General features: G+C 39.1%; 1 protein-coding gene, 1 long non-coding RNA gene and 1 pseudogene across 3 annotated transcripts in view; 1 reads left to right on the forward strand and 2 right to left on the reverse strand.

The window, feature by feature from the left end:
• Positions 1-728: 728 nt before the first annotated feature.
• The window catches only part of TSHZ1 (teashirt zinc finger homeobox 1), a 99,877-nt gene continuing 77,992 nt past the window's right edge, over positions 729-22,613 (reverse strand). For both annotated transcript variants that reach the window (XM_072998741.2, XM_020801819.3), the window contains exon 2: positions 729-5,332. In XM_072998741.2, the coding sequence (XP_072854842.2) occupies positions 2,106-5,332 (3,227 nt within the window). In that variant the 3' untranslated portion in view covers positions 729-2,105. The remainder of the gene's footprint in view (positions 5,333-22,613) is intronic.
• LOC140707120 (U1 spliceosomal RNA) lies at positions 6,527-6,681 on the reverse strand (annotated as a pseudogene).
• Positions 14,636-22,613, forward strand: part of LOC144589247 (uncharacterized) — a 35,520-nt gene continuing 27,542 nt past the window's right edge. Inside the window, exon 1 of the long non-coding RNA XR_013545272.1 lies at positions 14,636-22,613. This exon is cut by the window's right edge and continues 2,505 nt beyond it. This is a non-coding gene — a long non-coding RNA (uncharacterized LOC144589247).

Consider the following 22,613-nt stretch of genomic DNA (forward strand, 5'->3'; position numbering starts at 1 on the left):
AGGCCAAGATGATTGGTAAATCACTTTAAAACATGGCACGAGACCTGGCAGAGAAGACTTTTTGTGCTACTTTGACTACTCAGTAGCAGAGAGCAGCTAAATAATGACAAAAGTAGAAATTAGCAGAATGTGTCGCACATCTTTCCTTTTCCATGTCAAGACCTATGAGGGGGATAGCAGCCTTTTAGCTTCTCATAGACACACGAGGAGGCGGCAAAATGGCATTGTTTCACAAATGGGACCTAGAAAACAGACAGCTGGGTGTCTAATACTAGGTATACAGCAGTCATTCTCAACCTTTCTTTGGCCATGGCTATTATCGTAACATGAAAGAAATATAGGACAATTCAGGAGTCTATATGTCGCATAATGAACCTTATAAGGTGATGCATGAAGAATTGCTTCCAGTCTGTGGCCCCTTCGAATGTGCCAGCCCCCCCCCCCCGCAGGAGCCATATGACCCTTGTTGAGAATGGCTGATTTACAGTAAGACATGGCAAAATCAAGAATGCCTACCTTCGTAAGAATGCTCATTCCTAACAGGCAACATTGCATGAGTTTCTATCCATCAACATAAACTATTGCAATAACATCCTGAGATATCACTAATGCATAGACAATTGAATGGAGCATTTTAGGCTACACAGATAGCGTCCAACATACTGAAAATTTCTCAGTGCTGAAATTAAGATCTCAAAAGCAAAGTAATGATGACATCACAATATACATAAATCAAGAACTGCAAGTGGGTTTATTTTACATTTGAGAAAACAGTGGATTTAATTGTGTGAACCAAAAATGTACTGTACAATATTAATGATAAAACATCAAAATGTATAATTCATAGTGCATTGCTTGCTTTATTTTTATTTATTTATTTTGACAGATAGTTCCTTTGCGTACATGCATCTGGGAAGATGCAGGTGCCGGTAAAATTTCTCTATTTAACTCAAGCTGCAGGAACTAAATTTTATTCAAAAAAGTGTGGTTTTACATTATATACACAGAAATTGAATATAAAATGACAATATAAAAAGTTAAAAGAGAAAGCATACAGCCAGAAGGTATAAAGGAAGTTGAACAGTTTAAAATGGTACGATATGTAACATGTACTTTTTTCAGTAAGCTGATGTTGGCAATTTACAAGGAACTTAATCCAACACTTGCCTCATTTATTTATTGTTTCATTTTCATGTACCAGTGCAGCACACTATAGAAAGGTCAGCTTGTACCAAAGCTTACATTTGTAAATAACTATAAACTGCAGTATTTTACAGGAAAAAGAAATAGCATTTTTACATTGTTAAATAACTTGCATACTTTTTTTGTTTTTTGTTTTTTTGTTTTTGCCAACCAAGAGGCAATTCTCAGCATCCAAAGGGTTTCAGCATAGTGGCAACTTGGTTTATTATTTTTATGTTCTTAAACATGGTTGCGGTTTTCTAACCCCTTGAGCACTCGATAGATTTTCATCATTATTAAAGAGCTGCATGCTTTTATTCTTCACAAATCAGACTGCATTTAAAAGGCTTTTTTAACATTTAAATTTATTAAATGTAAGTTTTGTTTTTGACCCAGCTCTGTTAGGATGAAATGCCTTTAAAAAAATAACATTAACTTCTTTTGGGAAAGGCACAGAAATGCTATTATGATCCTCAGAGGGTTAAAAACTGACACCACAGGGTTCTGTGACCTTTATTGTCATGGCAACTTTGCAATTTTAGGGTGTCTTTTTGTTATTGTTCTTTGTGTCTTTCTTTACGGCTAAATTAACGGCTCTCAATAGTGTCTCCCACTATATTCTACAAAAGATAGGTTAACATCAAGGACAGATGTTGAAAATAAAGGTCAGACTTTGACTCACAGGAAAAAAAAAGAAAGGAAAGGGGAAAAAAACAAATTTTAAAAAACATGCACAGATCAGACAAAGAGCATATAAATATAACTACAAAATTTATGTAAGAAAAACCAAGGTCCAGATAGGCAGTTCAGCAACAAAAGTAAGACTGATTTCAGAGGCTCAGGTCAGGCCTAGTGCAGTACTATGAAGAAGTTTAGTGCAATGTTCCTGTGGTCACTTGCATACCTGGCTGCTTACCTGGACGCTAATGTTTTTCTAACTCAGTCACATAGATCAGATGGTCCTCAGGGGACTTGCCGTGTGTTTTACTAAGGTGCAGTTTTACTGCATGCTTGCTCGCAAAAGTTCGGTTACAGAGCTTACACTGGAATGTGGAGCCTGAGTCCTCCTCAGCAATTCCAAGTGAACCTAAAGTCTTATTTGAGAGGACTTTTGAAACATTCTGCTGTTCCTGAATCTGATTTAGTGGTAACTTGGACAGGTCCTTCAAACTGAACCCTAAATGTGTCTCCAGGTGATTTATGTACGTAGATGCAGTCCTGAACTGAGAGGCACAATCATTGCAAAAGAAAACAGGATGACCTGTATCCAAATTCTTTAAAAACTTAGTTCCACCTGTCCTCCTTAATTGATACTTCACATTGGCCAGCCAGTGGCTAATTGTGGTCATGGAAAGACCAGTAAACTTAGAGATATGTACCCGCTCCTGGGGGCCTAGGTCCGACATTATATACTTGCCTTCAGGAGTCTCCCTCAAGCTGGAAGCAAACTGGGCTTGAAGGATCAGAAGATGCTGAGGGTTCCAGTTGGATTGTCTGCCTTTCCTCTTGTGTACTGGGGACAGTTCATCCAAAGCCTCTTCAAAACTACTTCCATCTGCATCAGATTTTTCTGACACAGAAGATGGAGTTGAAGACTTGGGAGTCAAGCGCCCTGTGAGGTTCTTCACCATGTCAGAAATATCCATTAGGGCACTTTCTCTCAGAGGAGAGGAGACAGAATCAGTCACACTGGAAACAAGGGGCTTGTTTTTCGATTTCGTTAAATCGATAGGTTGATCACTGTTCTCGTAATAGTACCGGTCTATGGCATCTGCTTGCTTGGCTGGAGTTGTTGGGTAAATGGGCTTGTCCAACATGCTGTTGCTGATTTTATACAACATGGCCAATGGGTCCAAAGAAGGACTTGCAGGATTAGATACTTTGCCCAAATGTGTATTCATGATGGACTGTAAAGCACTCAGAGGGTTAATGAATGATGGTTCAGGGGAGTGATCTGTTATGATACCCAAATTACTACAGCCATTTGTCACTTTCGCTTTTGCTAATTCAGTACCATTAAGAGCATGAGAATCTCCTGGACTGTCCTTTTTGACCTTTTGACCTTCCATTTCAGCACTCTTTTTTTGTGGCGGCTGTTGTTGCGGTGGCTGCTGCTGCGGGGGTGGCAGCTTGTTGGTTTCCTCTGAGTTGGGAAAGTCTTTGTTCTCCTTAGCAGCAGGTGACAATGGCTTGACTGGAGAACATTTCTCTTTCTCTGCAGGCTTTTCCTCTTTTTTAATATTGATTTTGCCGGTGACCTTCTCCACTAGCTCTTCCATTGCGGAGACATTGCTTTTGTGAGGAGGGGGTGTCAGGCTCCCTGGTGAGTGGATCAGTGCACTGTGTTCCGAAGACAAAGATTTCACACTGCTCGCGTATGATGGCTGCATCTGAACACTCTGCACAGCTGGCTGAATGGGCTTGACAGACCCTGGAAGCTGGTAAGCTGCATGAATACTGGGGTAGCCTCCCCACGAAGGGGCACCATTCTGAGCCTTGCTTATCGCTGTTGTCACTGTATTTTCCAGGGATTTTAATATATCTATCCCACCTTTTGGGCTTTCATCTAAATCTTCCTCTCTTAGGTACTGGTAGACTGCTGTAGGCTCAAATTTTTCAACAGAATCCTCATTCTCTTCTTTAATTTTTTTGTCATTTTCAGGAACAATCACTTTTTCCTTCTCTGGGTCCTTCTTTTCTTCAGATGTAGTAGATCCAGCAGGAGAACCTGGCTGCTTTTTAACATTTGCAGCTGGTAATCTCGTGTGGGTGGTGGGTGGTAAAGGTATGGATTGTATCTTCTCCTCTACCACAGGATCCAGAACGAGCTGCTTTCCCTTTTTAGAGGCGGAATTAGTTACTTTCAAAAAATGTCCAGTGACCATCATGTGGGCAGTAAGCTGCTGCAAAGTGTCATGTGAACTGCCACATTCCATGCATTTCAGTATCTGGGCTTTGCGGGCTTCAAACTGCCAGGTGTAGCTAGCACCATTTTGATAGCCATAGCGGTTGTTTGGAGTCACATACGGGTTGGCAGTTTTCTGATCCTTTGCTGCTTCACTAAGCATTGTCTCTGATGGGATTGTTGTTGGCTCAGGTGAGCAAGGTGAAGCTAAGTCCTGAAGTGCTCGCTTTTTGGTAGAAGGCACCAGTTTGGTGATGGCTGGTACTGGTTCCTTCAGAGGCACTTTCTGGTAATGCTTTGTTTTTATCATATGGACACTCAAATCTTGCAAAGATTCGAATGAATGCCCACAGTACATGCACTTGAGCACTTTCTGGGCATCCTCTTTGCCTTCCATTTCCATAAGTGATCGCTTTCTGGGTTTTGACCACCGTTTGGTCTTCTCAGCTTCTTTATCTCGGTTGTCATCCCGGTAATGTCCAGTTTCATTCATGTGCACCGTTAATTCCACCAGTGTGTCATATGCTGCACTACAGTCTTTGCACCGAAACTTACTGGCACCAGTAAACACAGAACCATACAGTTTATTGTTTTGCCGGTAAAGCTGCACTGTGCTAAATAGACTAGGTTCTGGGAGAAGTCCATATGATGAGGTCTGCTGCAGAGTTTTGGCCAATGCAGCTTGATGCCAGTCATAACCTGAGCCACCACTGTTGCTGTTACTGTTGCTGTTACTAGTACTACTGATACTTGTTGTGGTGCTAGTACTGGTACTGGTACTTGTACTTGGAGTATTGGTACTTGGAGTATTGGTACTAGAGCTGCTGCTATTAGTGGTATTTTCCTTCTGGCTGTTTTCATTACTCTTTGATTTTTTTAAATCCAAAGCCAAACTGGACCAGCAAGACTCTGACAGTAAATTTGCATAGACAGCTTTGATTTGTGCCAAGCTGTCCTGTGGATAGGACGCATTGTCCAAGCACTGGTGATCTTCCCTCTCGTCTTTGGAGGAAGTGCTTTTGAAAAGAACCAGCTGGTCACTGTTTTCACTAAATGGTGAACCGTAACCAGCATCCTGATTTGTGGCTGTGCTGACTGGGGAGTTCTGGTAACTCTGAGCCTCTTTGATCTCTGTTTCATCATTGCACATGTACTCAGTTTCCTGGCTGTCCAGAGGTAGCCCATCATCCTCAACAGTATCTTCATCAATTTCTGCTGCTTTCAGTTCTTCCTCGGGAACATAAGCTGAAAAAAATAAATGAAAATAAATAAAAAGGTAAAATTACAGAAGTACACATTTTCTTTCAGTTTTCTTTGTTAACTCCAGTACTTTTAGAGGAGTTAACAAAGACGTTTATAATCAACAGCAAACCCACCCACCCCCATCTTGGGGGTATACCATGTTCTATACACACATCTTGGCTCGACATTCTGCTTGCTGCTAAACGTCTCCCACAAAATATCAACAGGGTTAATATTTGACCAACAGAATGACATGGTGATGAAAATGTTAAGAATATATTCTTCAGCCACTTATTTTTGGCACCATGGCACTGTAACTAATTTGTTCTGGAATAAACGGCCTAGGGGTTATGGCTTTTGTTTATTTGTTTGTTTGTTTATTTATTTATTTATCTATCAAATTTCTAAACTGATGAATGATCATGTTACATTATCACAATAACCTTCTAGCTACAGGTTCCTTACTGCTATATGTTTAAGTGCATTTTAAATTAATTTTTTTAATGTTTTAACCATGAGTCTATTTTTATCTCTGCTTTTACTTTTGTTACTTTAAGAGCAAGTTAAAATATTCAATAAATAAATAAGGATTCAAATATGTCCGGATCTGAATGAAAATTTTCCTGATCCAAGCTAAAATGCTACTGTGAAATGCTACTCATACAAGGGGAATCCTGCATGAAGTTTTCACAGCATGCAACCCAAGCACGTCCATGTGAGCAACAGACAGCCGGCACAGATCTCACACAATGATTACACGGTTGAGAGTTTACACTGCACAAGCCCTACAAAATGTTGGCCAGAATCACTCCTACTGCTATAAGTGCTCAAAATCAACACAAAAGAATTAAGAAGTTCTGTTACCATGGAGTACTAAAATCAGTTACCGTATTTTTTGCTCCATAAGACGCACTCCCCCCAATATAGGGGGAGAAAGTATGTGCGTCTTATGGAGTAAATACAGTAATAAAAGGGTTCAGCCACCACCACCCAGAAGCCTCCCACTGCCATGCTGAGAGACCTCTGAACAGGCACCAGAGACTGCTTGCTGTTTGGACCTCACCATTCTGCACTGCTAGCTTTCCAGGATCTGCTTCCTGCAGCCCACCTGGAAAAACCAGCAAGGCCAACAGGCCTATGGCAGCAGGCAGTAAAAACAGCCAAAGACCAAAGGGGAAAGGGTGATTCTAGAAAGACCAGGGGAAACCATAAACACAGTCCCCCACTTAGGCAGTTGATTTTCCCACATTTGGGGAAATCACAGGGGTCAGCACATCCAAAGTGCAGTAGATGAGCCTTACCCTGGGAAAACCACTTTTACAATAATGGTATCTCCCCTGCAAGGTATGAGTTAGAATGGCTCCTGAAAATTCTTTCCCTTTCTGTGCCCTATCCCCCAAAGGCATGGTGACACCCGGCTACACCTCCTGATCAGAGCAGGGCTGCACAGCCCCAGTCCTGAAAGAGGCCAAGAGACCTACTCAGTGTTTTGGGGTGCCCCACAGGACCCCCATCAGGGGCTGGAATGTTCCTCTCACAATCCTCCAGTGCACAGATATTAGCATACCTGATATGCAGGGAAGGCAGGGAAAGCGGGGAAATTCAAACTTTCAGTTAGTGAAGAGGCTGCTTGTCTGCTTCCTTGCTAGTACAAGCAGTTCAGAGAGCTGGGAGAGAGACCTGGGACTGCCTGGTATTGTCATTTTAAAATGTAAAATTTAGTTTAAAAGCTGCTTGTTTTGGGTTAAACCGTGCTTGGGTGAAAAGGTGCTCCGTTTGAGTTGAAACCTGCTTGTGTAGAAACGCTCATGCTTGCCTTAAAAATCTGCTTGTTTTTCTTTTAAAGCTGCTTGTTTTGGGTTAAACCGTGCTTGGGTGAAAAGGTACTCTGTTTGAGTTGAAACCTGCTTGCCTGGGAAGCGTTTCAGACCAGCGCCGATCAGCTGTTAGGTGGGGAGAGGGGGGAAGGAGCGGAGAAGAGCACAAAATGGCTGCCGGCTGCCTGCTGGCCTTTAGCTGTTTGGGGCTCTTTTTTTACTCTTCTGGGGTCTACCAAGGCACTGTGAAGAGCTGCGCTCAGTCTACAGTACCTGGTAAGTGACTTTCTTTTAATTTTTTAAAAGTTTCTGACCTTTTTTTCCCCATAAGAATGCATTAATTAATTTTCAATGCATTCTTATGAGAAATTTGGATTTAACTTGCAAACTTTTCAACTAGTTCTGGGCATCTAACAGAGGATGTATTTCCAAAGGGTGTTGCAGCAAGGAAACTAACTGTGCCTCGTGACTTCCAACTGGATTACAGTACCTGCTTCCCGATTTCAGCTACTATAGTTTGTATTCAGTTTTTTTGGCTCGTCAAGAACATTGTTCATGGCTGTTGTGCCTTGCATGCTATAAATGTTCAATTATATCAGAAACCCGAGATTTGGTCTTATGCTGAGCATGTGCTACTGCTGGTGAATGGGTTAAGCTTTGTGTTGCTGTTCTTTTGCATAACCTAAAGTAAATAAGGAAAACCAGCTGTTAAATAGTTTAATTCCAGTATTTATCCTCCACACAACTAAAAGGGAGCTCTCAATGCAGTGCCAAATCAGACAAACCATTTCTAACTTAATACAGGCTTGAGCTGTAGATGGGCAGAGTTGCACAACAATCTCATCTGTCATTGAGACATTTCTATAAGCATGGTGAGGAGGTGGATGAAAGGAAATGTAAAATATAGGTAGCGTGGTTTAGGTCTTAGCACTGGCTGATAATGGTCTATATGTACTTGAATTAAATTTATGGTACACAAATTTATGGTACATAAACTAGAGTACACAAAGCTTTAAGTCTCTCCATTTGTTAATGACAGTGGTAATGGTTCTTAATGCCACTGTTGACTGCTGTTCTCTTTACATGGTTCAAATGTTATTCTGTTATAGTTTATTAAATACTTCATTACACTATTTGGTTCAGAATGTATTTTCCCTGTTTTCCTCCTCTAAAAATTATGTGCGTCTTAAGGTCCGGTGTGTCTTATGGAGCAAAAAATATGGCAATTGTGGAACTCAAATTAATTACTACTGCTGCTGTTGCTGCTAGTAGTAGCAGCAGTAGTAGTTGTTGTTCTAGTTCTTCTCATTCCCCACTGCCATCATTTTCAATGCTGCTTTATATTTATCTTGAAAATACCCTTGTTGCTATATAATAGGGGATAGATGGACCAATGATCAGATTCAGTATAATACTGCTGCCTAGCTTTAGTAAATAATAACTATCCTTTGTTTTGAACAAGCCTACATCAGACCATAGGATATGCTCCCAGAAGTCATTACTACGTAAGAGAGTCAACATTAACCATAACATATGGTACTACATGGTAACCAACAGGAAAAAGGAAGCAACATGCTTTCATCTATTTGCAGATGTCTTGGGAGGGGGCAAGTGAAGGGGGAGGCTTTAGGCCAGAGTGTGGCTCATTCCTGTCATGATAAACTAAGGTGCTTTATGACATCCAAACCTGCCCTACAGGAAACATTTGACAGGTGCCAAACAGCTTTCTCAAGTCTTCTTGACATCAGTTCTCTGCAAAAACAAAAACCTACTAACTGCAGAGAATAAGAAGACAGGGATAAATTTTTAGTGTCTGTAGGTTGCATAAGTCTTATGAGGAGAGAGAAAGAGAGAACAATCTTCTATGAGGATCAAACTAACTGATACAGATAGCTCATCATTAAGGGCAAGAATTACTTTTTTGGCGCTGAAAAATGTCTGTTTGTCACAGCACAAGAGTCTCTCTCACCTTGTGCAGCCTGCAAATTAGCTAGTCATTTATAATAAACACTGGTTTCATTTGAAAGTCTGATTGCTCAGGCACAAAGCTCAGAAGGAAACACACGGCTAGAATGCTAACGTGCTTTCAGCTTCTAATTATACGCTGCCCGAGGCGGTCAGTTTCTTCTAAGTAATCCCCTTGTCTGACAATAACCTCAGCAGCGGCTATATACCGTGGAAGAACAAACAGACTGGGATAAATATTGAAGGGACTTCATTTCACAGCTCTCAATTTTAAATACCATGGATCTCTATTTAAAAAAGAAGTAAAAAGCATGAAGGTGCATTCAAATTACAGTATATGGAAACGACAAAGCCCAATGTGACAGGTTGCTGTGAAATGCTGCCTCCTTTTGGCCTACACAACATTGTGCGTCCATGTAATGCTATGACGCAGACCTCACGTAACACTTTTGGCAAGAGCGGTTGGCAGCTAAAAATAAAATAAAAAGAGAAATGAATATTTAAAAGTGACATGCATAAAGAATGCAATGGTATATCCAGCTTGATTACTGGCTTACAGCAAACATGAAACTTTGCTATTGTGATGCCACCTGGTGAAACAACATAATCTTACCAAATTATGTGTTTATTGGAATCAAACTATTTTTTTAAACGAACAAATGTGATATTCATGAGCAGATGGCCACTATATCAAAATACATTTATTCTTAGGACCCAATTCACAGAAGTGCCTTACATGTACCTAAGTGATAAATGTAATTTTTGCACTGTAGTCAAAATCATTTTACACATCATGAGCTCAGGTTTTTTTTTAAAAAATTGAACTTTGCTAAAAATAATAATGTTCACCTCAGCTGTGTTAGCAGGAGACTCAGTGTGCACATCGAGGATCCTGACAATACCAAAACTCTTTTTTTACATTTATAGTTCACTAAACGTGAAAAATATTTTGAAGAAATATTTGTTTGCATGCAAAATGTACTTGCGTGTTTTACATGCAATGGCTTTGACCCTGTCAAGCACACATATAGCCATCAGGGTTGCATATTTACAACTCATTTCAATATCCACAAAGAAATGATGAACAGAAGGGACTGAATGGCACCTCCTGCTCACCTTTCCGAAAGCCAGCTTTGTATGCAGCCCCCCTTGCATGAGAAAGGGGAAGTGCTCAGGCAACAACTAAGGAAACATACCATCTTCCATACACTTATCGCCCATAGAGCAAGACGTCCAGTAGGAATACATACTCTCATTCAGAAGAAAAAAATGGATGAGTGCTATAATATGGAGTGAAAGGCAGCACCACCAACAAAACCCCATAACCTTGGTTTTATAACTGCGTTGTTTTTCCAAATGCAATGCTAATTGCTTGCTTTAAAAAGCTTTTCTGACACTGTAACTACCCTGTTATGTTCCGCAGCTTTAATCTCACACATTGTTAACTGGGAAAAAGTCTCACAAAGCTTACTGATTCAATGTGTATAGGATTGCAGAACTAGTCTTTTCATATGAAATCGTTTTAAAACATTTATTTTTAGAAACGTATGCTAAGATGCTAATTTATTCCCTTCTGTCCCATAAATCAACACCACTCAACATTTCTAAAATCAGCAGGCCAAAAATAGGATGCCTGCTGATCCCCTTTCACCGACCACTGTAGTACACCGGTTTCCCCCCTCCTTCCCTTCTGATCTTTCTTCTTCCCTTAATCTCCTTTTATTTTATTAAAAGTGACAAGTTAAAGAGAATGTGATTTCTGATAAATTTCTATTGGTAATGGAAAACCCATTCAAATATTATAATCTTGAGAGATTTCAAACCAGAGGAGACAAAGGTCCCAAAAAGAAAGCAAAATATGGAAAAGTTTTTTTTTAAAAGGAATTTCTGTTTTCCATGAGAAAACAGAAATGAGTATCTTCCCAAATGGAGATACATGAATAGACTGATATATTTATTAATGGAGTGAGTGAGTGAGTGAGTGAGTGAGAGAGAGAGAGAGAGAGAGAGAGAGAGAGAGAGAGAGAATGATTCTTGTTTGTTATGTGCAGTCATATAATCACACACATAAATTCAATTTCACAATTGTTTCATATTACTTAAAAAGGATGATATGAACGAGATTTTACCCTACCACTCACTTCACTGCACATTATTTAAGTTTGCATTGTAATAGCTACTATGGCATTCTGTATGGGACAGAGCAAAGGAGCCTTGCCATACGTCCTTCTGAACACATACTGTATGTCCTCTTGCCCCAGAATGAGAAAATTAAGAGATCACAAAACTACATAAATACTAAGTTGGAAGTCCAGTCTTTTAAACAAGCAAACTGCAACCTAATGCAGTTTAAGATAAACTAGCCACAACAAAAAACCCACTGTGATTGGAATAACCACCACTGCAGACAGTGAGACTTACTTAATCATAAGGGTGTGTTGTACACACTTCAAATTGCTACACAACAGATACTTGTGATACTTAGCACAATCTGCAGCTCATAACATGCAGCAAAGAAAGACTCCACGTTGCTTTATAAATGTTGGCAGCACTTGGGAGATGTTATCATAATTCGTCCTTGGAACTTATCTATTTGCTCACTCTTATTTCTATCTGTGAGTACTACCGTGTTTTCCCCAAAATAAGACAGGGTCTTACATTAATTTTTGCTCCAAAAACGCATTAGGGCTTATTTTCAGGGGATGTTTTATTTTATAGTTATGTCATCTTCTGTTTGCTGCACAATGCTAGAGGGCGGGGTTTCACTTAACTATGGCTTATTTTTGTGGTAGGGTTTATTATTATGAGCATCCTGAAAAATCATACTAGGGTGGCTTCTTTTCAGGTTAGGTCTTATTTTCGGGGAAACAGGGTACAGTGCTAGTTCAAGTACCATGTTCCAGCTTTACATAAAGATTTCCCTCTGTCATGTGTTCAAGGCAATGCAGCTACAAACTGCTTCATGAAATTAGAAGAGGAGATTCTCAAAGTTTAAATGGTGTATTTCAGTTTTGTTTGCAAGATCCCTATAAGGAACAAAACACATATTTTATTCCAGTTACTGGACTTGGTCTTTGAAAACTTGATGTAAACAGATGCTTATGCAAAGCCAAACTAATAAATGCAGGAGATAATCATCATCGTCATCATTATCATCCTCTCCATGGGCACAGGCTTTATTGAGGTGGAGGGGGCTTGCGTGCTTCAGTGAGGTTGAGAGCTATGCTGAAGGGTCTCCCAAGCCAGACAGGTCTCAGCTGAGAAGCCAGACTAACTGTGTCCACCAACCATCAATTATGATGAGAAGAAATAAACAGAAATCTATACTAGATCGGTCGTCGCCTGGGTTAACAAGGACCGCGTCAGATGCTATAGCTCCTGGGCATCTAGTGACAAATGGGCTACAGGGCTCAGCAGACCTCGTGGAGGGACCAAGACAAACTGCTGCAAAGCTACTGGAACAACGTAAACGCAAAACCTGGACTCTTGCCGAAAACTGAGAAATTATGAAATGTTATTATGAGGCAAACCAAACAATCTGTGGTTTTCAAAAAAGAATGATGGAAATTTGGAAAAGGAAACACCCAAGGAGTGACATAACTGAACAACAATTAATGGACCAGAGAAGGTTTATCATCCAGAGTAAAGTGTTTTCAAAACTGGAATTGCAAGAACTAGTAAAGGTGGCAAAATCAACACAGGACAACGACAATAATATGGAAGACAAATGGAGGGTAGAGGTAGACACAACAGTGGAAGAAAACATATCAATAAAGGAACAACTTATGGAACAACCCAGAAATTATGAGTGGAAAGAACGGCAAACATCACTGAGGGGAAAAATAGTAACCCATATTAGCCAGAACACAGAAAGACAAAGGCTCCCCAATTTGCGCCAATTACAGAGTAAACCAGTAAAAGATCTACTGAATGATGCAGATGTTGTCATCAGAACAATCCCAACCAACACGCTAGAGGAAACAAACCAGCTTGTGTATAGCGCAGTTAGCATAGTAACTATGGAACTTGCTTACAAGCTGCAAAAACTCCCAGAAAACTCATTGCACCCGAAAATGGAAAATTCGTCCGGAAAGAAAAATAAACAAATTACGTGCAGTCATTAGCAAATTAAAGCACTTAAAAGATTCAGAACGTTAACATGAAAAAGTAAAAGCCAGACTATGCAAAATATATGACCTAGAAAGGAAAACAATTGTTGGAACTATGGAAGAATTAAAACAGCGGGTAACAGCTACAGCTAAGAAAACTGAAAGATATGATGGATGCTTGAAACAATATAGAGAAAACACTCAATTTTGAAATAACCAACTATTATTCTATAAATCACTATGAGAAAATGCATAGCAAAAGAAATTAGAACCATGTAAAGATGATGCTCTAAAAGTTTGAATAGAAATGAGGAAAAGCCCAACCAGATATAACAAAAACGCCTCGTGGATTAAAGACACTTGTAGAGAAACTCACGGAAAACAAATGGATGATATTGTAGTAACAACTGAAATGATTAAGAAGCAAGTAAAGGCTGTGAAAAATTGGAGTGTATCTGGTCCAGTTGAGCTGCACAAATTTTGGTTAAAGCACCTAACAAGTCTCCATCAACGTATAGCAGTGCAATTTAACCACTTACTTCAGAGGTCATCCACCCCCAGTCTGCGGCCCAGTGCTGGTCCATGGCCTGAGCCAGACCGGGCCGCGGAGACAGACCTCCCACTCCCTCGCATGCATTCCCTTCCCCACAGCTGCTTTGCGGACACATGCATGTGCCCAAGCACCCACGCGAAGGGGTGAGCATGTGCGCAGACATGCAGGTGCTCCTGCATATGCCTGAATGGGTGGGGGAGTGCTCACACTGGTTCTGGCACATGCACTCCCCCACCGCCTTGCGAATGCACCCAAGAGAGTGTGCATGCACCTGAGAGTGTGTGCGCATGCCCAAGAGCATGCACATGAGCCTCCGAGATCATGCACATGTGCCCAAGAGTGCATGCGCACCCCAGTGTGCCCCCACAAGCATGGGGGGCCTGCCTTCCTCAGAGGTTCAGCCGGTCCATGGTCCCAAAACGGTTGGGGACCACTGTCTGATTTCAAAATTCTACAACTGAAGACTGTATGACAACAGGCCACACATTTCTGATAATAAAATATCATAAAAAGGGCAAGGAACCCAGCAATTATTGACCAATTACATGCCTTACAACAATATTCAAGCTCCTTACAGGAGTACCTGCAAGATCTATATATAAATACTTAACTGAAAACTCCTCATATCCAACTAAACAGAAAGGGAACTTTAAAAAGTTAAGAGGCACAAAAATCAGCTGCTAATTGATAAAATGATTCTGAAGAATGCCAAAAGACAAAAAACAAACCTTAGCATGCCCTGGATAGACTTTTTTAAAAAAGCATTTGACTCATTGCCACACAGCTGCATTAACACCTGTCTAAAAATGTTAAGTAAAAACATTCAGAAGTTCCTCATGGCCTATGATGAAGAAATTGGGGAAGGTAAGATCGAAAGAGGAATATTTCAGGGGGATTTTTTGTCACCACTGCTGTTTAACACTTCACTAATCCATGTCAATAATTTTAAATAAAACTGGATTGGGCTACCATATTTCAGAACAAGCTGGTAAAATCAATCATCTCTTATATATGGATGACCTAAAATAATATGCAAAAAGTTCCAGAGATGGAATCACTGCTAAACACAGTGCAAATATTTAGTGAAGATATCCAGATGAAATTTGGAATTGACAAATGTGCAGCTCTGCCTATACACCGTGGCAAGATCCAAAAAGTAGATGGAATATTTATTTATTTATTTTATTTTATTTTATTTCTATCCCGCCTATCTGATCGTATTAGACCAGTCTAGGCGGCTTACAATAAAAACAACAATGTAATTTTAAGATATTACAGCTAAAAAATAGATGAAGATAAAGAACAAAATAAAAGAAAAAGATCGTCAGGGAATAGAGTTTAAAAATGGCAATATTACAAAATTACTCTCAAGTGATGAAAATTATAAATACCTTGAAATACTAGAAGCAGACAACATTGTGCATACAAAAGTTAAAGAACTGACAGAAATATAATACAGTCGTTCCCCACTTGACGATTACCCCGTTTAACGACGAATCCGCTTGATGATGATGTTTTTGCGATCGCTTTTGCAATCACAAAACAATGGTTTGAATGGGGGAAATCCACTGCTTCGGAAACCGATTTTCGCTTTACAACGATCAAAAACAGCTGATCGTCAGGTTTCAAAATGCCCACCGGGTGTACAAAATGGCTCCCCGCCGTGTGTAGGAGCCATTTTTCGCTTTACAGGCACCTGAAAATGGCCACCCCTCTGGAGGATCTTCGCTGGATGGTGAGTTTTCAGCCCATTGGAACGCATTGAACGGTTTTCAATGCATTTCAATGGGCTTTTTAATTTCACTTTACAATGTTTTCGTTCTACAGCAATTTCGCTGAACAAATTAATGTCGTTAAGTGAGGCACCACTGTATATAGAAAGACTGTGGAAAATCTTAAAATCAAAATTAAATGGGGGAAATACAATACAAGACATAGCCACATGGGCCGTTCCAGTAATTAGATACCCAGCAGGAATAATAGATTGGACTCAAAACTAGAAGAACTGGATTAAAAAACACGGAAACTCATGAACATGCATAACACACCACATCCAAAAAGTGATGTGGACTGATTATATTTACCACGAAGAATTGGAGGCTGTGGATTACTGCAAATACAGGAGATAGCAGAGGAAGAAAAAAGAAGCCTAAAAGATTATATCAGTACAAGCAGAGAAAAATTACTGAAATCAATGAAAATGGAGAATATTTTGAAAACAACAGAAACAAAGGCTCAATATAAGAAAAAACAATTAGAAAAGAAACTAAACAGCTGGAAAAAAGAACCAATACATGGACAACACCTGAGAAATATTGATGGGAAGCATGATCATAATTCAACATGGGCATGGCTAAAACTGGGAACCCTTAAGAAAGAAACCAAAGGCTTGATTTTGGCTGCACAAGAACAACCACGCCAAACCAACATGATGAAAGCTAAGATCCAAGGAGTTAGTGCTAACAGCAAACATCGACTCTACCAAGAAGAAGATGAAACTGTGTCAGACCTCATCTGTGAATGTCCAAAGATTGCACAAACAGATTGCAAAGTTAGGTGTGATAGAGTGGCAAAATTAGTGCACAGGTCATTATGCAAAAAATATAACTTGCCAGCCTCCAAAAACAACCCATGGGAACATCAGGTTGAGAAGGTCTCAGAAAATGAGGAAATCAAGATCTTGTGGGATTTCCGGATCCAGACTGATAGACACCTTGAACATAACACACCAGACATAGTAGTAATAAAATGAAGAAATGTCTGGATCATTGACATTACAATTCCAGGGGATGCCAGAGTTGAAAAGAAGAATTGGAAAAACTAACAAAATACAGAGACCTGGCAATCAAAATGTCTTGCTTGTGGATGAAACACACTTCAGTGGTCCCCGTAGTCATTGTGGCTTTGGGAACACTATCAAGAAATTTCACATGGTACTATAAGCAGTTGCAGATCTCAGAAATCACACCATCAGAGCTACACAAAATGGCAATATTAGGAACAGCATACATGCTGTGTTGATATCAACTACTCAGGTTTTTTGTTAAAACTTGTATCTCTTACATAATACCAGTCAGTTTTAATAATTTTGACTGCCCCTGGAGTTTTTAATAATAATAATAATAATAATAATAATAATAATAATAATAATAATAATAATAATAATAATAATAATAATAATAATAATAATAATAATAATAATAATAATAATAATAATAATAATAATAATAATAATAATAATAATAATAATGCCAAGTCAATTCTGACTTATAGCAACCCTTTTGAGGGTTTTCTATATACTAGAGAGTACTCAGAAGTGGTTTACCCGTACCATCTTCTGGGGGCATTCTATGGACTGTGCAGCTTGCCCAAAGCCTCGTAGGTTGGGATGCACATATCTAATTCACTGAACTATCCAGCCAGTCCTATTTCCTATTACAGGACAAAATTAATGTCCACTGACATATGCAATATAAGTTCATACTGGACTGCAACATACACAAAAATGTAAGATACTTTCCTCCTTGATTGACATTATTTTTTAAATGCTCAATTTGTCATTTACAGTGTAACATACCAATGTACTGTACAAACATCTCTCTCACACACACACAAATGTACATTCACTAATATGATCATTTATCACAGCTTAAACTACAGAATTGCCTCAGGAAAAAAAATTAACTGAAATGTTGCTACTCCTGTGGGATAAATGTATTACTTGGAATTCAGAATTTATACAAAAAATGTTAACACACACACACACAAAAAACCATAGTGTTTCATTAGGTAAATATATTTTTTAAGCTTAGAAAGTTATTGAAAAATAATATATAGGGAAATAAATGTATATGCTTTTAAAAGTGATTTATTAAAAATAATGTTTTATACAAATTCCAGTTTCATCTTGCAATTGTCAGCAATCAGATGGTACAATATTGTACACCACAGAAAATAAAGGCTGCACTTCATTGTTACTATATGAAACTGCCAACAAGGTCAACTAATTAAATAATATTGAGATGAACTATGTCTAATTTAATTTCTTCCTTCGACTCTTCAGATACTTTTTTTAGTATAATACAGGGTTGCCCACATGGCTTGTAATCACAGAGAAATATTTAGAACATGTGCTGTATTTTTATTTTAAGATACCTAACAATATATTCCCAACGATCTGCATCACAATGTATAATACCACAAGTTTCTCCGTCTTTTTCTGCATCTCTATAATTTAGCAGGATGGAAATCCTACAAATTACTGTTATTGGAAGAAAATAACTGGAGACTGAGCGTATCTGTTTTTCTTTTTCTATTATTATATCCTGTTAAAAATCTGTGCCCATATGATATGCCTTCTGGATGCCAATGTCTCCCCAAAGATGTGCTGTCATCTTTGAACAGCATTAAAATTTGTGCATTCTAATCTAAGTAGACATGAGGCGCTATATATTGTATGTGTTAGTGGTATGGCACATTGTGTTTGCTTCAGTGAGAAGGTGTAACTGTAAATAACTCAGACCATTGTCTGAAAAGCCAAAAGCAAATTGGATAGATAATGATAATACAGTGTGTGTGTGTGTGTGTGTGTGTGTGTGTGTGTGTGTGTGTGTGTGTGTGTGTGTATGTGTGTGTGTGTGTGTGTGTGTGTGTGTGTGTGTGTGTGTGTGTGTGTGTGTGTGTGATGCATGTGAAAATTGAGTTCTGCAATATTATACATATCAAATGCACTACCACTGATTCTCAGCCAGGGCTTCATAAAAGCACATTTATCATGTTATTCTTTGCATGGTCTTCATTCCCACTTAGCTGTCATGTTTTTCCCACACTTATTTTAAGATGAACAAAATATTATTGTTACACACACACACACACACACACACACACACACACACACACACACACACACACACACACACACACACACACACACACACACACACACTTTCTGAAATCAGTGAGGCAACTGTTGAAACCTATGGATTCCACCCTGTTTTAATTATTTCACAACGTAGTTACATGGAGTTTCTAAAAGCATCAGCGATACCAAATAATGGCCAGAATCCTACTAGTGTTCATGTGCTATTTGTTTAACATGCAACAGCTAATTGCACAAACTTTATCTGAATACTAATTGGAGTCTGGTCGATCAGTTATAGTAAGAGTTTAAAGCTTTAGTTTGATATTGTAACTAAGCATATGCTTCATTTTTACTGCAACCTCAGTGAAACTAAGTTAGACTTTAAAGAAAGAAGCTAAGTACTGTGACATTTACAGGCAGCTCAAATACATATGTGCATGTTGTTTTGGTTGGAATTTTATTTACAACCTTCCATGCTATCTGTAGTTTGAGTGACTGAGAGGGAGTTTTCTGAGCTGAGATTAGTCAGCTCTATCCAGCACAAGGGACATGGTGGCGCTGTGGGCTAAACCGCAGAAGCCTGTGCTGCAGGGTCAGAAGACCAAGCAGTCGTAAGATCGAATCCACGCGACGGAGTGAGCGCCCGTCGCTTGTCCCAGCTCCCGCCAACCTAGCGGTTCAAAAGCATGCAAATGCAAGTAGATAATTAGGTACCACCTCGGTGGGAAGGTAAACAGCGTTCCGTGTCTAAGTTGCACTGGCCATGTGACCACGGAAAGATTGTCTTCGGGCAAAATGCTGGCTCTATGGCTTGAAGAGCGGGATGAGCGCCGCCCCCTAGAGTCGGACACGACTGGACAAAAATTGTCAAGGGGAACTTTTACCTTTAGCTTTTATCCAGCACTACCGGATTGTTCCTTTCAGCTTTGGAAATTCAAAAAAGCCTCACCTTTCTACTAAGTGTTCTCTCTCTCTCTCTCTTTTTCATTGGTTGGTGGCAGCTGTTTGTTGCTGTCAATCTGTTTGGCTGGATGCTAGTATGTGTGCAATAAAGAAAGCAGTATACAGAATTTCAGGTAACTGCAAGTAAAGAATTTTTTTTAATTCTTTCTCCTACCAATGTCTCAGAATGAGTTATTGAGACTTTAATTGCCAGTTAATAAAAAAAGGGGTGAACGCTGGGGAACTTGTAGCTATTCTCTGCACTTCTACTGTGTAGCAAAAGGAGAATTTCACCAGAAATTCAAAACTTCTTCTGGAATCCATCCCTTAGCATATCCTAAAAATTTGTTTCAGAGGCCTAGACATCCCTTAAGAATTAGATTTTAATGCCACAAAAGACTGCAGCAGAATAGAAAGGAGGGAAAGCTCCTGGGTCTTGGTCCATGTTTAGGACATGTGTCCATTAATGAAGTATACAAATTTGTTCACAGGTTTTGCTGAAGCAAGACTTCATAGAAAAAGATTCATACTTTTAATATATACATGTTAATATATACACTATACAATAGATACAATTTTTCTCATTCTATCGCATATAGCTTTTAGAAAAAAATCCAATATATCAATCACAGAATCCACATTGAGATATACTTTTCTTCTGCTAAATATATATTTTTATATTTAAAAACCTATACATGTTTTTTCAAAGCAACTTAAGAATCTGATTAAATTGTTGTTGTTTAAGTCATGTCCGACTCTTCAGACATGACTTAACAATCTGATTAAATAGGAATACATAATATCAGTAGCTGAAATCCCCTTCATAGCATAAGCAAAAGCATAACATTGCATCTGGTCTTTCCTGGTAAGCAAAGTGCCGCTACCACAATTCTCAGGAACCTATGTATGTATGCACCAACCCAGCAGGCATGCATACATGCCCTCGAGAATCGTGACAATGGTGCTTTGTTTAGCAGGCAGAAATGGATGGAAAGTTATGCTTTGACTTCTGCTGTAACCAGAATTTTTGCCAGTATGTATGCACACATGTATACATTTTGGTAAACCCATTAAACCCATTCACACAAAATGTAAAATCCAGAGAAAGTAAAATCAATTCCTTGAATTTTATCCCATGGAACTACATTGACCTCAAGGTTAATAAATTGGCTTAAGTACAAGTATTTTGGAGTCAAGTGGTTCCTTTTATGGATCTCGTTCAGATTACGCTTTAATGAATTTTGTGGGTTCAAGATGGACTTAAATATAAACTTAAAGCAATAATAATTTCCAGAAATGAAACAACACAAAACAAAAAAAGGAAGCAGAAAGGTTTAAGTAAGCAAGTTAGTGACTTAATGTATACAACTATTCACAAGCATACTAAAAGCTGTAAGAAATCTTGGTGTGGTTGGGTATGCTTCCATTATATGTAAAATATAATTGCCCAATTTAATTCTAAACATTTACACCTAATTTTTCTATTAGAGGGAAAGCAGAGTTGCCACAATAACATCTGTATCAGTTGGAGCCAGAGTTGATCACACTTAGAGCAGACCCACTAAAGCTAGTGAGACAAATCTCATGTATTTCAAAAGATCTAAGATTCCCTGATCCAGCAAACTCTGATTCTTAGTATGACTCACATCAATCTAACCTCCCCACACACAGAGAGACATACAAAGTCACTGTAGAAAAGTGTCCAAAATACAAAGGACTACAAAATACAGAAAAGAACCATATGTTTTAGAAGAAATGTAGTTACTTCTATTATATTGTCAAGGTGCCCACAAGGACCTATAAGAACACCAACATATCTTCTTTATAATGTGCTGTTATTACAGCAGAAGTGAGGATTCAAATGTTTAGCATTTCAGATGTCACTACGAGCCTTCCTTAGCCCTGACCATCTCCATGACATCTTGGAGAATGGAGTCCAACAACAAACATCCAGAGGGCCATAGATTGGAAGATTCTCACCTTTTCCCCATCTTAAAAGCTGCCCTCATCCTTTATCGATCTTACTAGTCAACACACCTATCAGGTTATCTGAACGTGGTCCTTCTTCAGGTGCTGAAAGGTATCTGTTGGTCATAGCACATGATTTTCTTCAGATTTTTGTGACTGGTCATCGATTGATCAACAGGAACTTAGTTTGAAAATCAGACTGCTGAAGCACATAACTCTGATTACATGTAATATAATCACTATGAAAGGCAAAATGAGTTAATTATAGGCAATACATATTCCCTTTAGCATCTAGTTTTCCCCTCCATCCTTATGAGGCAAAATATTTTAAATGGAAAGGCAAGCAGCTTACACCCTGCTGTATTTCCACAGCGATCCTAATGGGAACAATGTGCAGGTGCACACATTCAATAATTTCTCTGGATTGCCAAAGAGAGCTGCAGATGAATCAGTCCATCTAGTACCCTGCTCTGTCGTGAATATTTCACTGAAATGTTCATTTTCACCCCTGCTGGCAATGTTAGAATGAAAGTATTTAACCTGTTCCCATTACTTATGCAAATTACCTTTATAGGATAGGACAGATGTTAGAATCCTGCCACACAACTGACTGCCACACATTCTTTATATGGAGAAAAAGAAAGGGGGAAGCTGTTAGAGCATGTTATCAAGCATCTGTAATGTTCTCTCTGCTACCTGATTCATTAACTTCTACCATCAACATTTCACTTTCTTTCTATGTTCCATCTCATCTCAAGCTTATTTCATTTGGAAGCAAATAGTCTTTTTCAAGAATAATTTTTTTGATCAGGTGCTTAAGAGGTTGAAGGGAAGAAAAAGAGAGGGAGAAAGAAAATCCAACATCTTGTCAAAAATGTTACTTTTCTAACAGGGATGATGGAAGTTAGTGAAGATTGCTGGTACTCAAAGACAACTGTCACTTCAGTTACAAGATGGCACAACTCACCTAGACAGGTGACACTTTGGTTGAGCAAAGGGTTGCTGCATTATTGAGAGCACCAGAGATCAGGATGACAAAGACTCCAGGCCATGAATGCCTGAGGCTCCC

Source organism: Pogona vitticeps, chromosome 4 (genome assembly GCF_051106095.1).
Source record: "Pogona vitticeps strain Pit_001003342236 chromosome 4, PviZW2.1, whole genome shotgun sequence".
NCBI lineage: Eukaryota > Metazoa > Chordata > Lepidosauria > Squamata > Agamidae > Pogona > Pogona vitticeps.